This window comes from Engystomops pustulosus, chromosome 9 (genome assembly GCF_040894005.1).
Source record: "Engystomops pustulosus chromosome 9, aEngPut4.maternal, whole genome shotgun sequence".
Taxonomy (NCBI): domain Eukaryota; kingdom Metazoa; phylum Chordata; class Amphibia; order Anura; family Leptodactylidae; genus Engystomops; species Engystomops pustulosus.
In genome coordinates this window covers 98404883-98420311 of record NC_092419.1, presented here as the reverse complement: position 1 = coordinate 98420311, position 15429 = coordinate 98404883, and the positions used below count along the sequence as shown (strand labels likewise).

The window sequence follows — 15429 nt, the reverse complement described above, 5'->3', positions numbered from 1 at the left end:
ACAAGCTCTGTGCAGCGCTGCGTAATCTGTGTGTGCTATATAAAAAAATTAAATATTATTATTATAGAACCAAGGAGCTGCCTAATGATAAATAACCCCCACTCATATTCATCTACTATCATCTAGGTATCTATGTATAATCTCCTTTATGTTTATGCATCTATAAATCGATATCATATTTCATATTTATCTTCTATCATCCATCTCCCTATCCTCTTGTCTATCTCCTATAGTGATGGTGAACCTTTTAGCGGCCGAGTGCCCAAACTGCAACCCAAAACCCCCCTTATTTATCGCGAGGTGCCAACCAAAAATTAAAGCAGTAACTTATTGCTCCCCATGTTCAACAACTTTCAATCATATTGCCCACCTTAGGACTGCAACACAGTAGAAAGATGGAAATTTTCATCATTTTAGCTTCTTTCCAATTTCCCAGAGAATCGTGGGGCCAGCAGGAGATCCTCCAAAGATAATTCGACCCTGTCTAATTCTACCTCTTCCTACAATCCCAAGTAGCGAAGTAAGTATCAATATAGGACTGAAAGCAGCATCTTTTAAGTTGCTTGGAACTGCAGGGCGAGGGCCCAGGTGCCCACAAAAAGGGCTCTGAGCGTCGGCTCTGGCACCCGTGCCATAGGTTCGCCACCACTGTCATATAACATTCTCCTACAGCCCCATATTACAAATTGCCTTACCCTACTACTTTGTGTAACTACAAAGTGTTATTATTGTGCAGGAATAAAGGAGCCTCTTACTGACTGTCATTGTTAGTTTTATATAAATTATAAATAGTTTTATTTTGGGGCCCCACTTTTAGTTTTGCCCAGGGCCCTACCCTGATTGTGTGGGGGCCATGATTGGCAGCTTCATTATAAAATGTTGAGGCCTGCAGTATTAGGTTGTGTGGGGCTATACGTGGGGGTCATTACAAAGTGTTGGGCCCAAAATCCGGACAGTATTGTATAGAGCAGTGATTTTCAACCTGTGTGCCGCGGCACACTAGTGTGCCGCGACACATGGTTGAGTGTGCCGCGGGGAAAGTTCCCCGAACTATGGTGCCCCTGTGCAGCTGTGCCGCAGCGCCCAGAGTCGGACTGGCCCGCCGGGGTGCCGGTGTGGGCCCCGACGCCTGTTGGCTCCGCCCACTGATTAGACTGCGATATGCAGTGCCTCCTGCCAGGCATCTGCACAAGTCCATATGTGCTACCTAGATCGCTTGAAGTACAAGCGAGCAGGCACATTTATTGAGCTATAGGAGGGGGGGTGAACTTCGTGGGGGGAGCGAGAGACAGATTCACTGAGCCGGAACCAGGTCTCTGCTCTCCCCGCAGCAGCGCTCAGGCAGTGAGGAGTAACCACTCACATGTACTCCTCACTGCACAAGCAGCACCTCAGCCCTGCTGTGTGACTGTGCTGCTGCCACATGAACTCCAGCCACATGTCTCCCTGAATACAGGGTATGGGCCCACTGAATGTCACTGTGGGCCCTCCTCCTGTTCCTGACAGCCAGCAGCGGCCACCAATGGAAAAGCAGCTGCTGAAGTGTCAGTCTGCTCTTCATAAAGTGGCCCCGCCTGAAGTACGCAGCGGCGGGACCTCAGAGAAGACTGGAGGAGCTGCTGCTGCTCTGCTGCCCTTATAGGAAAAATAGGTAAATGTGCATTACATTCACACACATATCTACAGTCTGTACACCCTGATAAGTAAATCTACATTCATACAAAATTGCAGTTAGCTGAAGGACTACAACTCCTAGCAGTTGAATGAGCTTGCTGGATGTTGTGGGTTTTCAAAGGACTGCATTTTGTATTGATGCAGATTTACTTTTACCAACAAACCTCCTTTCAGAGCACCCACAGTGCAGATTTCAACACACACAAATATTTCAATAAAAAGTGATTGAACATTTTACAAACTGATAGCAAAGAAAATGTCCAGCTCCATACATCAAAGTATAAAAAAGGTGTGTTAGGGTTAACATGGTAAATATGGTAAAGTGGAGCCTGTAATAAAACTGAGCCTTTTTAAGGTTTCCATTTTTAACTCCATAACTCTTTTATATTTATGTGCATGAGGATTGTTTTCTGCATAACAAAAGTCGTACTTCCTAGTGGCGATATTTAATATTCCATACTGTGTCCGGAGAAGCAGAAAAAATTCCAAATGCAGTAAAATTGACGGTAAAACACATTTGCACCACTCTGCTGTGAGATTTCACTGTGCGCTCCAAATTACACCTCCCCTTAATTTTTTGTGTTGCTACGTTCACAAAGATATCAACTATATTAAGGTTCTATTGGGCTTTGAAAGATCTAAAAAAATGTAAAACCTTTGGTACAAAAGATTTTTTCTTTGTTTCGCCACCTTCTGACGCTAATAACTTTCTCATAATTCATTGTACGTAGCTGTTACTTTTTGCAGCACGTGATAGCGGTATCAATGTTACCATTTTGGGTGCAAACTACACTACACATGAATCTGGCACCCCCTGCACTTGCCTAACAGAGGACACCACTTTTTTTGGTACACCTATAACTTTTTGTGGTACACCAGAACGCCCCCTAATTTGTGTCACATGATGACTAGTGCAGCTGCGCCGCAAAAGGGTCGCATGTGACACAAATGTAGCCCGGACGCTTCTTATATCCATGTACAAGCAGTGTACACTAGAAAGAATGTGCAAAGTCAGACAAAAAAACTTGCACAAAGCCCTTAGTCATTGTGCCCCATTGTAAACATTGGGGGTCATTTACTAAGGGCCCGATTCGCATTTTCCCGACGTGTTACCCGAATATTTCCGATTTGCGCAGATTGTACCTGAATTGCCCCGGGATTTTGGCGCACGCGATCGGATTGTGGCACATCGGCGCTCACATGCCGATGACCAACAAGCCTGAGACAATGGTCCGCGGGACCACTGTTTGGAGCCTCAGAACTACATGTGTAGTACATGGAAAGCCTAAATCTGTGTCTAAATCCCACTGCCACAAAAGGGGAAAGGGGGGAAAAAAGGCAGAATTCCACTTTTACAATGCTAAGGTTGACCATGAGCCCCCCAGCGCGGCCCATGTCACGTGACTGACGCGACCTGACGTCAGATCGCGTAAGTCACGTGACCAGAGGCGCGCGGTGCAGGAGCTACAGAAGATGGGCGGATCGCCATTAGGAGTGAAGGTACACGGAAGTAGACAATAAGGGTAAGTATATAAGGTTATTATTTGTATAGGGAAGGCAGCTAGGGTCGTTTTTTATTATTAGTAAAGGGAGGCTGGGGCTTTTTATTAGTTAAGGGAGGCCTCTAGGGCCTTTTAATTAGTAAAGGGGCGCCTCTAGGGCCTTTTAATTAGTAAAGGGAGGCCGCGAGGGGCTCTTAATTAGTAAAGGGAGGCCGATAGGGGCTCTTAATTAGTAAAGGGAGGCCGCTAGGGGCTCTTAATTAGTAAAGGGAGGCCGCTAGGGGCTCTTAATTAGTAAAGGGAGGCCGCTAGGGGCTCTTAATTAGTAAAGGGAGGCCGCTAGGGGCTCTTAATTAGTAAAGGGAGGCCGCTAGGGGCTCTTAATTAGTAAAGGGAGGCCGCTAGGGGCTCTTAATTAGTAAAGGGAGGCCGCTAGGGTCTTTTAATTAGTAAAGGGAGGCCGCTAAAAGTTTTTTTTAGTAAAGAGAGGCCGCTAGAGTTTTTTATTAGTAAAGGGAGGCCGCTAGGGGTTTTTTATTAGTAAAGAGAGGCCTTTTATGACTGCTTTAGTGTCATTTTGTGCTATTTTGATTGGTGGTGTGCCCCAGGATTTTCTAAGTATAAAAAGTGTGCCACGGCTCAAAAAAGGTTGAAAATCACTGGTATAGAGCATTAAAAGTGTGGGGCCCACATTAGGGAGCAGTTTACAGTTTAGGGCCTAGAATGGGAGTGAGGGAGGGGGGGGGGTAAAGGAGGGGATTTTATAGCACATAACACTAGGGTGCACTATTTCTGTGGTAATAGTATTTTAGGTGGTCTCACTGTGTAGCACTGTAGCACCCCTGAAGTGGGAGTTGGGGTGTGATGGCCAGCAGTGGGTATATTCGATTTAGTTGTCTACTAATAGCCAGGTTAAACCTTTGGTGATGTTTCATGGAACGTGTATTTTAATTGAATGATTTTATTATATATTATATACAATATTCACTGATTTACATTGTGGCCTCAGGGGATGATCCTGATAAAGATTTGTACACATTGTTTGCTACATATTGTTGTGTTGTACTTTTGGATATTGGTAAATTGAGGAGGTATTTATAGGTATGCATATTTGGGTCTATTTGGTCCGCCCTTTAAGTAATACTATTACCAATTTGAGCCTTATTGCTCATTGAGTGTTTGTATGGAAATGTACTGCAGACAGACATAATGTGTGTCTATGTGATGCAATACATGGCCACTGGATGGCAGCATCGTACACCCAGTATTCCTGAAGTGCTAATCATGACCACAAGATGTCGCTGCGGCGCACACCCTGCAGGAGGCGTCTTCTTCCTGTGACCTGTGCGGCCGGGGTCATCGTGCGGCTCCTCCATGTGACTCCTGATCACAGGTAAGTGATCTCCAGTATATTCATGTCCTCACTGCGGGTGATACACTGCAACACCTCCAGGTGCTGGGCTGCTGCTGACCCTTCAAGGGCACAGGAGCCACAATCTGGCAGGTCGATATCCAGGCTATGGTGAGACTTGTAGTACTCCTTATACTATATAGATGCATATTTCACCCATCTAGTATGAAAGTAACCTGTATTGTACCTATATAGTAAGACCAGTGCTGGTGCATATGGCTACATCAGCCCTGTGATGGTAATAAAGGGGATGCGGGATAAATATCAGATTCATGGGGGCCACACTAATCATTAGAATGGGGGTCCGGAGCATCCTGCTTATTATCATTCCCAGGGTGACTTGGTACATATTCCAAAAGGGAGTACTGGGCAGTTCAGGACCCCTATCTAGTGAGTTAATGATGCAAAGGTCCATTCATACAAAGCTGAAGTGAGGATGATGGTGGTTGTGGGGGGCTCCGGGACAGTACAGGGTCTAACTATTGTTTTGTCTTGCAGGTAGACCCCAGAATGCACCTGTGACCACGTATTGGAGTTGTAAAGGCGCAATACAAAGATTAGGAAGATGAGGCTTCCCCCCAGCGCTCTGCTCTCGGGGGTCTCCCTGGCCGCTGGAGTTGCACTTGGCGCCGGACTCACCAGCTGGAAACTACAAGATAAGACGGGTCCCGATTTCCTCTACCCTCCTATAGTCCAGGCAGCCTCTGAAGTCTCCCTGCCCCCTCCCTCTAGCATCACCCGCTTCGGTCTGCCAGGGTTGAGTCAGCTGAAGACCCGCCAATCCCACGTACTGAGCTATGACCCCAGGCTCCGGGGCCCAGCTTGGGTTCTGGAACAGCTGAATAGAGAACGTGTACAGGGCAGTGCTGACCGCAAGGGCTCCGAATTCATAGAAGACGAGACCGTGCACCCTTATCACCGGGCGACCAACGCCGACTTCCGGGGGAGTGGGTTTGACCGGGGGCATTTGGCTGCTGCGGCCAATCATAGGTGGAGCCAGACGGCAATGGACGAGACGTTTATACTGAGTAATATTTACCCTCAGGTTGGTTTTCATTTGTTTTGAGAGTCATTGATGTCTATATTTGGCATGATGGGAGTTATAGTCTGTAACAGCTTCAGTGCCATTGAGTTTCCAGATAACTAAGTAAAGCTTCATTCACACAGCAGTAATAAAGATAATGTTAAAAGGAACCGGTCCTGAGGATTAAGGCCCATAAAGCTCCACCATTCTGTTATTCATGATGGTGATGGGATCATGGGGGTGGAGAAGAGTCAGAAGGGGATGTCCTCTCCTGGATTCATTCATGTATTAGGGTGGCAGTAACACATGTGGTTTAAAATGCATCAGAACAGCTGAGAAGAGATGACATAGCTGTTAACGCATGTGTTAATATTCAGCTAATATTTGTTTTGTAAACGCAATGTTAACAGCTATGTAATCAGGCAAATCTCCTCTCAGCTGTTCTGATGCATTTTAAACCGCATGTGTTACTGCCACGTGTAAACGCACCTTCATAGTCCATGTACTTCACCAACTGCTAATATGTTACGATGATGTTATTATGGGGGAGGGGGAGTTAGGGCCCCGATAACTACTTACAAATAATCTGAATGTGTAATTCTCCCAAAACATTGTGATCCAGATAGGTTGGTGGCAGCTTGTGGGTCTCAGTCCTCATGGCAGGTTCCCTTTAAAGGGACGTCATAGATCAGTGATGAGGCTGAAAGCCCAATCCACAATTCACTACATACAACGCACACTCACTATACATAGAGTGCAGTGTACACCCCGGCCGCGGCTCACACACTTACCCGGCACTGATCTCAGGTCCCGCCGGGATCATATAGACACAGGCCTGCAGTACGGCAGGGAATGCTGGAGCATGATAAGAAGCATCACCGCAGCCCGCATGTCTCCCCCGGGGCTAGCGCTCTCGCTCCCGGTCTATACAGTACTGACACGGATCACTGTGTGGATACAAATTTTTACCCATTTGCTCTTCCAGAATCCAAATCTTAACCAGGTTGCCTGGAATAACCTAGAAAAATACTGCCGAGGACTAACAAAGAGTAACAAGAACGTGTATGTGTGCACCGGACCCCTGTTCTTACCCAGGTAAGTCATGTGCTGGCGAGGACACCGGTGAATCATGGGAGATTATACATGAACACATAATTACTAATCTTATCCACCGCACTTATTGCAGAATGGAAGGAGATGGGAAGATGTATGTGAAATACCAAGTCATTGGCACGAATCACGTGGCTGTCCCTACGCACTTTTTTAAGGTAGTCGTCCTGGAGAAGTACAATGGAGAGATAGAACTGCGACCCTATATAATGCCCAACTGCCCAGTAGATGAGAAGATCCCCTTAGATCGCTTTTTGGTTCCCATAGAGACTATTGAACGAGCTTCAGGTCTACTTTTTGTCCCCAATATTCTTAAGAGCTCAAGTAGCTTGAAGGCCATCACAGCGGGGGGCAGATGACACATGGAAGAACTGTCACTGGGACATCGATGGACACTCAGGGAAAATCCAGCAGATTTCTTGTAATAAAAAGTATTTAATGGATCAGGTTTGGTCGTGTGTCACAAATTTACAATGTCCACGTCATGGGGGTGAGATATTGGTGTTCAGCTTTCTTCAAGTTTCTTGACTGCGCTTTCTATTCTGGGTCTCAATGCGGTCAGTGAGATCAATATGGCTTCCTAAAGGGGTGGAAAAACAGAGATGTTAACACCAGTAGTGGTCCCCAAGTCAGCACGTGAAAGTAGAAGCACTGCACGTGCATGATCAGTAGAGATGAGATAACACGATTGTCGGGTTGGGCCACCTGACCCAGACATATTGCTGGATTGGCTAGTTGCGTCAATGATGTTGAAATGACACAGCAAGCAGAGATATGTTCACAAGCTACGGCCTTACCTCTGTCCGGATTGTGCGGCTGCCCTGGCCTGGACACGTGTTCACATAAAGGTTAAATAAGATACTAGGTTCTTCTAAATCCAGGTTCTGGTCACTGTCCACACTGGCTTCCAGTCCTTGAAGTCCTCCAAACACAACCAAAGCATGTCTAACACCATGAGAGAAAGATGGTCACTGCTGCAGCCCTGAGACATCATGCAGGTTCCCATCCAAGTCTACTTGCCCAACATTACAAAAACATTCCAGGAGAAGTGTTATATCTACGTATAACAGCCTTCGCCTGGACTGTTCCTTTAAGCACTGGTTATGCCTTTCCCCCGCCCTGGCACCATCACTACATACAGTTATCCCAAAAAAAAACATGGCAGGGAGCTAATACTGGGTGCACACGGTTGTATGGCATCTCTGCACAAGATAAAAGGGATCGGATGCTTACTGGAAATGTGGCAGCGTCACATCCTCCACGCTGCTCCCCCGCTCAGAGGTTCCTACAGTAAGGTCATATCCATCCTTAAAGGGGCATTCTGTGAAAACCGCACCTATAAAAACAGATTAAAGGTTATTGTGTGTGTGCTGCAAAATGCTACATAAGATTATGACAGTGAAGCTTAATACTCACTGAGACAAGACGCCAGCCTCACCCTGTACCCCCAGTATATGCCGTCCCCTATCCTCGGATGCTGCGGGGACACCACGGTTCCTTTTCTAACTCTTTTGTCTATGGAATATATAATGAATTCACAAAACATAGATAAAATATCTCAAAATCTGATAACTTGATCTATCCACAGATAAGCCTATAGGACTCCCACACCCCCATACATCACTATCTATTGCCCCTCTATGTGAATGGATTAGGTACTCGCAGTTGTGATCTCACTTCTAAGGGCCTCTTATCTCACACAAATAATATCAAACATTTAGATGTAGCGTGAGGGCAATTATAATTTACCTGGATTCTCAGGCTGCATGTGGACGGTGACTCTGACTCCGGCTTGTAACTGTTTGTCGATCTGCACTTCCTACCAAGACATAGGAAACATTGTGGTCACACATAACACAATAATGGGAGATGTAGAACACTACAGACCACATGGAGCCACCCCAATAAGTTATTCCGTGTACCTTCCTCATTCCACAATTCACAAATGAGCCTTTCCCAGGTTTAGTGGGTCGATCCAATACAACTCCTTCCCGGTACTTGGACTCTTCATCGATTCTCATGTGGTGAGGACTGTCCAGGGGGTTCAGGAGTCCTAGAAGGGGTTAACGCATAGAGCAGTGAGATCACGGCAAACACACCAAAAACCGGACTGACACCTGGATTTGTAATAAATACCTGCAAACTGCAGATCCGGATGTTTTGGGAAGAAGAATTTTCTTAAATACCTTAGGAAGAGGAGATAAGATTGTAGCATATGACATATGTACACGATAGCTGAGCCAATCACAGAGCTCAGTGGTTGTGTACTTACTGTGGACACTCCAGGTACTGCAGGATACGTGCCAGCTGCACACACGCATGCCCTTTTTTACCAACTCCCTCGAATTCTCCCTCCACGCTCCTGAAAGACAAGACGCGGCAGCTGAGGACAGACTGCATGAAGCATCAATGGCCTTGTTCAGTTACGCTATACATACTTGGATCCTTCGCCCGTCTCATCAAATATTACTATCTCATCCACACAAAAAATGGCGCATGCCCGAGCTATCTGGCCAGCTAGGTACGTACGCAGCTCTGGTGACTGGGCGTTATCCATAATGGAACCAGGTAAGGCCACACTCACTGTATATGGACGACCTGTGGGGAGAACAGAGGGAAGATCAGAATTATAAGTGGAGAAGATTAGACTTACAGAACTAAAACGTGCAGGTGAGGGAATGAGGGGGATTACACAGGTGGTCACAAGTCCTAGCAGCCCTATTCTGGAGAAAGATCTATGGGACAACTAGTGGAGGACCCCTGAACACCCATTCATGGCTTTAATAAGAGAGATCAAGTGGTCACAACATCCACACGATTATTATTCACTATTATACAGTAGACCAGTCCCTGTCCAGCTGTTGTGTAGCTATAACCCTCTGCATGTCCTGCCACAGACCCGCAGCTTCAGGTGCACTGGGACTAGCTTTGGTCCCTGTAATGGGTGATTTGGGTGCTGCACTGCCTCCGCTGGTCTGTCCATGTTAGGACATCCAGCAGTGCATTAACCCTTCAGACCATACCGTGGGATTCTCTCTTCGCTTCTCTTTCTTGTTCCAGTTTCTCGGCTTCTTGCTGTTTCTGCAGTTGCTCTTTGTCTAACTTTTTCAGCAATTTTGCCGCTTTCCATTTCTTTTGCTCCTCTTTTCCTGCAATTCACACAAGATGTCAGACAGTTAGGACTCATGAAAAGGACACGTGGCACCTGACAGGAGACACACGAGGGACGGGTCTTACTTTGTGCCTTATGTTTCCGCCAGTTTACTTTATCCTCAGGATCCTGAGACATGAAATAGAATAAAATAAGTTAGGAAAAGCTGGAGGTGAAGTCTTATGTAATTGGTTCCGGGGTTTGGAAAGCTGGAGCCAGATATCAGTCACCACACAAAAGGATTGACGACAAAGAATGACTCCTGCACTGGACCTGCATTAGACATGGTAAACAGCTGAAACAAACAATCATCTTTCCCTTTTATAACGTGTCCACAGCTTGTACTACAGCATCCAGTCTACTCATACTGCATGTACAACAGCGCCTGGACCGCGCACGAGCCCCATGTACAACGCTGCTCAAAGCGTACACAAGCCCCAGTCATTTGAATGGATTGTCCTAAGAATTAAAGGGAATGTACCGAGACTGACCTGTACCTGTGATAGAGGATAACCATCTGACCAGCAGGGGTTCATCTTCCGGCCCCCAACTCTCATAGAAAGTGAGTTAAAGTGCAAGAGATAGCGGAGGGCTGCTCATAACTGTCTCCAATACTCACATAGAACTAAATGGAGCGCCATGACACATTCTCGACTTGCTGCACCATTCATTAGTGAGCACAGGACCCCCATTCCCATGATCGTGGGGGTCCTAGCAGTCGGACCCTCACCAGATATCCTATAGATAGGTGATAAACAAACTTATTAAAACCCCTGTAATGTTATACCATATCCACTGATATGATAAGAGGTCATATATTTAGTGACAGGCACAGCCTCCGCTCCAGGAACTGTTGGATATATATGGACATACAACCCCCAGCGTCATTGAGAATGAATGGATCAGCAGGGGGCGCACCCCACCGGGCACTTGGAACCCCAATTTCCAGATCAATGAGGGACAGGACATCTTGGAAAGGGACACAAGTAACTGCGGCTCCTCCATTTGAAACATTGATTGAATTCCCAGACTGTCATCAATCCTAAAGAGATGATTCTTCCTGCTGACACGACATGAGTTTTTGACACCATAACACCATGGATCGCCCAGAATGGATGCAATTGTAACAAACCCTCAGCTGTGAGATGACATTTATGATGACACTGTGAGCAGATAACGCATCACTGTTGTACCAGTAGCAGCTTTCACACTGCACAGTTACAGTCCATGCAGGATGTGATTGTTGTAGGACTACAACTCCCAGCATTCCCCACCACTGCCATTACAGCTCGTACAGACTCCTGCACAATGTCTACATCATAGATAAGATGTGCAGCCCCTCCATGTCATCCTCCTCACCAGCTCCAGCCGGGCTCTCTTCTCCGCCATGTCTGCGGCACGTGTGGCGGCCACTTCCGGTTTGAGAAGATTCCCCTGACAACCGCTGAGCTTCGGGGAGGCGGCGCTGCTGCCCTCTGGTGGCCGGAGTGTAACACTGCAGCCAGCTGGTATAGAAGAGGAATTACAAGTGAGGGGACTACTGGGGCAGCCGCCCAATATAGTGCACACTGCTTCCTACAAATCATTAATGATTAATCCCATTAATTAATCCCTTTAATCATTAATCATTCCTAAAAATCACTTATATATGTGTGTGGGGCAGTGATGCCCCTTTAGCTGCACCAGTTAGAAATGTCACCATACGTGTATCAAAGTCTTAGTTGTTTTCTTAGATTTGATGTGTAGTCATACTCTAGTGGATGTTGTTAGTAGCAGCAGGACTGTGAAATATGGATTTATATTCCATGTCTGTAGTATGTACTCACACTGCTGTGCTCTGTGCAGACAGTGATAGGTATTGTCCCTGGAGAGATGTGTAATCAGACTGTTGTGTATGATGTTAGTAGCAGCAGGACTGTGAAATATGGATTTATTATTCCAGGATTGTAGATTCTCCAAGAGGGCTGTGGGTGTGTCCTCACACTGCTGTGCTATGTGTTCTCTGCAGCCAGTGTTAGCTATTGTCCCTGGAGAGATGTGCAATCATAACTTTCAGTTGTGTTTACCATATCATATGAGAAAGAAATGGTACTGCACAGAGAGTAGACCACGTGCCACCCGCATGGGAGTGGGCACAGGGTGAGGATTATCCCGGGAAATCATCAGCAAATGTGTGAATATGCCCTTCCAAAAGGCAATTATTGTTACATTGATTGTTAAAAAAGGCAATTCATACGCATCATAACAAAAATCTAAAAAGGAAATATGAGATGGAGAGGAGTTCACCCTCTCCCAGTAATGTTCTGGAGTTGGGCCATTAACCCCTTAAGGACACAGCTTTTTTTTTTCGTTTCAATTTTCGCTTTCAACCTTCAAAAATCCATAACTTTTTCATTTTTCCTTGTACAGAGCTGTGTGCGGGGCTTATTTTCTGCAGATCAAATTGTACTTGTCAGTGAATATATTTATTATTCCCTGCCATGTACTGGGAATTCCAAATTCCAAATTTGATGAAACTGGCATAAAAAGGCATTTGTGTCACTTTTCTTGTGGGCTAAGTTTTTCTTTAAAAAAACCAAACAAACAATTTTTGCCATCATCTGACACTAATTACATTTTCATACTATGGTTTACGGAGTGAGGTGTCATTTTTTGTGACATGAGCTGATGTTTTCATTGCTACAACTTAAAGACTGTGCGACCTTTTGATGACTTTTTATTACATTTTTTATGTCATGTAAAATGGTGTACAAGTAGTCTTTTGGACATTCGGGCTCTATTTTCCGTTATGGGGTTTACTGCCGGCAATAACCGTTTTTATATTTTGATAGATCGGGTATTTTGGGATGTGATTTTTACAGTTTATTTAGTTTTATATCAGTTCTAGGGAAAGGGGGGGATTAGAATTATTTTTTTAAAATTATTTTTATAATTTTTTTTTTACTATTTTTTTTTTTTACTATTTTTTAGATTACATTAACCCTAGCTTGTCTGATCGTTCCTACTATATACTTCAATACTACTGTACTGCAGTGTTTGGCATTTTTACAAGCAAATTGAAAAAGGATGGGTAATTAAAAATAATAACTTCCTGTATTATGGCATATTACAATAGACCAACAAAACTATCCATACTGATTAATAACGGTCGTGCAGCTGCTGCACTAGAGCCGATACAGCTCATTGGAGATTGTTGCCAGCCAATAGTGATGGGAATTCCGGCTCTTCTTAGTGGGCTGGCTTATTAGGCTCAGCTCACTAAGAAGAGCCGGCTTTTCTGGCTCCGGAACGGTTCCCTAATGCATATATAATAGGGAGCCGCAGGCCAGTCAGTCACCCGATTGTATTGGATTAAAGGGGGCGTGGTGAGCCGGTTAGGGGGGCAGGGTTAAGTGAGCCATTGGCTCACTAAGGTGATCCTGCTCCCGTCGTTCACTACCAGACAAGCTGTCCAAGGGTCCTGATTGAGGTCCTTTTTTTTTCTGCTAACTTCAAACTAACAGCCTTGCTGGCCACCAGAAGGACTTTGTTACCTGTTACAGGCTGTAATAGGGGAACATTGCACTTTGGACATTTGTGGACATTTGAATATTTCTTCTATATGAACTCAGCACATTACTTTATTTCACATCAAGGGTTAACTAGCATTACTTTACAGTGTTTTGTTGTAGACATGCTTTATATATATATATATATATATATATATATATATATATATATATATACTAGTAGAAAGGGTTAATAAACGCTGAGAGACATCTCTAACTTTCAGTGAAGTCGGTAATTTTCCACAGCTACAGTAGATTGTTTTGCAGAAGAAATGCAGACTTGTTTACCAGACAAGCAGACAGCCTGACCTTACGAATGACAGGTCCTGTCAGGAAAGTTGTTTACATTGTAGAAGCCTGCTGCCATAGAATATTATGGGTACTTAATGTATGTCAATGGGAGAACACTATGGGGCTCATTTACTAAGGGTCCGAATTGCGGGTTTTCTGGCGATTTCCGTTTTGCACCGTATTGCCCCGGGATTTTGCCGCACACGATCGGATTTTGGCGCATTGGCGCCGGCTTTCACGCGACAGAAATCGCAGGGCGTGGCCGTCGGACAACCCGATGGATTGGAAAAAAACGTGGAATAGCACTTACGTGCACCGGGAAGAAGGAGGTGAACTCCAGCGGACCTTGGCGCAGCAGCAACACCTGGTGGACATCGGGCGCACGACCTTAGTGAGTCGCCACAAGACCCGAATCAGCGTCAGAGAACCCGCCGCTGGATCGCGAATGGACTGGGTAAGTAAATCTGCCCCACTGTGTCATTGTTTTTGTGCTAACACGTTACCTCCTCCCGCGGTAGAAAGTTTATAAGGAGAACAGTCCCAGTCCTTGGTGTCTTGCAGTTAGGGAATAGAGCTTGTAGAAAAAGACTAAGCAGAAGAAGAAGCTGAGACAAGGATGCTCTGCCATAGACCCTGGGTTTCAGCCTGTGACGAGGAGACCAGCCTTTTGAGAAAGACAGGGACAGCTCGCCCAGTCCTTTCCTCAGCATTAACCCTTCTTCTGCCAGGGATTCGCTTGTATTGCTGCACCTGAATTTCATCAATAAAGAAGGAGAGTGTTCACTGCAGACCCCGATTCCCTGGTATAATTTCCCATTGCCGTGCACCACGCCTCACCAACCCTTCCAGAGAGCAGCAACAGGTCGTGACACCTGGACCGTGCCTGGCGGACCCATCAAAGCGTTTGGGCCACCCCCTATTAAGACTCTGCTGATATTTGTGTGGGGGCCTCAACTGTAGAACCTTCCTTCCAGAAAGAAATCCAATGGCGCACATCACAGTCATCAGGTCGAGATCCATCAGAAACTTTTTAGTATGTAATTTCATGCTGTAACACATGTTGTACGGGGTAAAGGAGATTTATGTTCTTTCAGCGTTGTTTTTAATATTTTTACTCTGTACGTACTGAACACAGGGTATCATATCTGTTATAAATTATTAGTTATAGCCTAAATAACCTTATGTTTATGGCTTTACACAGGTGTATAGGAGGTGCAAAATAATCGGGGAAGGGGGTAAAGTGGTGGGTGTAACCCGCAGAGGGGCAGCATGCTCCCATCCAGTGTACAACCTGATCTCCTGATGGATTTGTGCTGTAGCATGCAGTTCTCTGTCCTTCTTCAATGATCCATATTGTATCACCTGAAGTAATTGGCGCGGATAAGAATGCAGCACCTTTCTGCAAGAAAAAATAAAACTTGTTGGATTGTATCGTATGGATTGTACTTGTACCAAGATATATTCAGTAGAGAATGCTGCCCCGCAGTAACCTTTATCATATCTCCTGTCTCTATGTGGATAGTAGGTTCTAAACCCTTTCAGAATCCATGAAACTCTTTCTCACATTTGCCAAATCAGTTCCCTGTGCCCTGGCCCGATTCTGCCACTGGAAACGTTAGGCTATGGCCCTGAGCGCAAGCCCTTTGGGAAAAATGGGGGCGCCAGAAGCCTCCCAGTGAGGCAGGGGGGGCTGCAGTATGCTGACTACCTTTATACTG

The 15429-nt window shown here is 45.5% G+C and overlaps 2 protein-coding genes across 5 annotated transcripts; one reads left to right on the top strand and one right to left on the bottom strand.

The window, feature by feature from the left end:
• Positions 1-1616: 1616 nt before the first annotated feature.
• Positions 1617-7164, top strand: ENDOG (endonuclease G). 3 transcript variants are annotated; one of them, XM_072124437.1, is made up of 4 exons: positions 1617-1651; positions 5086-5632; positions 6597-6706; positions 6798-7164. In XM_072124437.1, exons 2-4 carry the CDS (start codon positions 5153-5155, stop codon positions 7078-7080), a joined length of 873 nt encoding a protein of 290 aa, XP_071980538.1. In that variant the 5' UTR covers positions 1617-1651; positions 5086-5152; the 3' UTR covers positions 7081-7164. The 3 variants fall into 3 exon arrangements, with proteins under 3 accessions (XP_071980538.1, XP_071980536.1, XP_071980537.1); XM_072124435.1 differs by lacking the exon at positions 1617-1651 and adding an exon at positions 4441-4569; XM_072124436.1 differs by lacking the exon at positions 1617-1651 and adding an exon at positions 4593-4698.
• Positions 7137-11397, bottom strand: SPOUT1 (SPOUT domain containing methyltransferase 1). Of its 2 annotated transcripts, none has more exons than XM_072124434.1 (12): positions 11232-11397; positions 9959-10001; positions 9745-9870; positions 9160-9319; positions 8994-9083; positions 8858-8907; positions 8644-8774; positions 8471-8540; positions 8138-8236; positions 7955-8057; positions 7519-7666; positions 7137-7301 (listed from the first exon to the last, which is right to left on the bottom strand). In XM_072124434.1, the coding sequence occupies exons 1-12, from the start codon at positions 11259-11261 to the stop codon at positions 7227-7229; spliced, it is 1125 nt and encodes a 374-aa protein (XP_071980535.1). In that variant the 5' UTR covers positions 11262-11397; the 3' UTR covers positions 7137-7226. The 2 variants fall into 2 exon arrangements, with proteins under 2 accessions (XP_071980535.1, XP_071980534.1); XM_072124433.1 differs by lacking the exon at positions 11232-11397 and adding an exon at positions 11005-11207.
• Positions 11398-15429: the final 4032 nt, after the last annotated feature.

Bases quoted from the DNA above. Each gene is read 5' to 3' on its own strand.
- ENDOG (XM_072124437.1), top strand. From the start codon at position 5,153: ATGAGGCTTCCCCCCAGCGCTCTGCTCTCGGGGGTCTCCCTGGCCGCT. The intron at 5,633-6,596 runs GTTGGTTTTCAT...TTGCTCTTCCAG, and splicing joins TGAGTAATATTTACCCTCAG to AATCCAAATCTTAACCAGGT. The intron at 6,707-6,797 runs GTAAGTCATGTG...CACTTATTGCAG, and splicing joins GGACCCCTGTTCTTACCCAG to AATGGAAGGAGATGGGAAGA.
- SPOUT1 (XM_072124433.1), bottom strand. From the start codon at position 11,139: ATGCTGGGAGTTGTAGTCCTACAACAATCACATCCTGCATGGACTGTA. The intron at 9,320-9,744 runs GTATGGTCTGAA...TTCTCCCCACAG, and splicing joins AGCGAAGAGAGAATCCCACG to GTCGTCCATATACAGTGAGT. The intron at 8,058-8,137 runs GTGAGTATTAAG...CTGTTTTTATAG, and splicing joins GAGGCTGGCGTCTTGTCTCA to GTGCGGTTTTCACAGAATGC.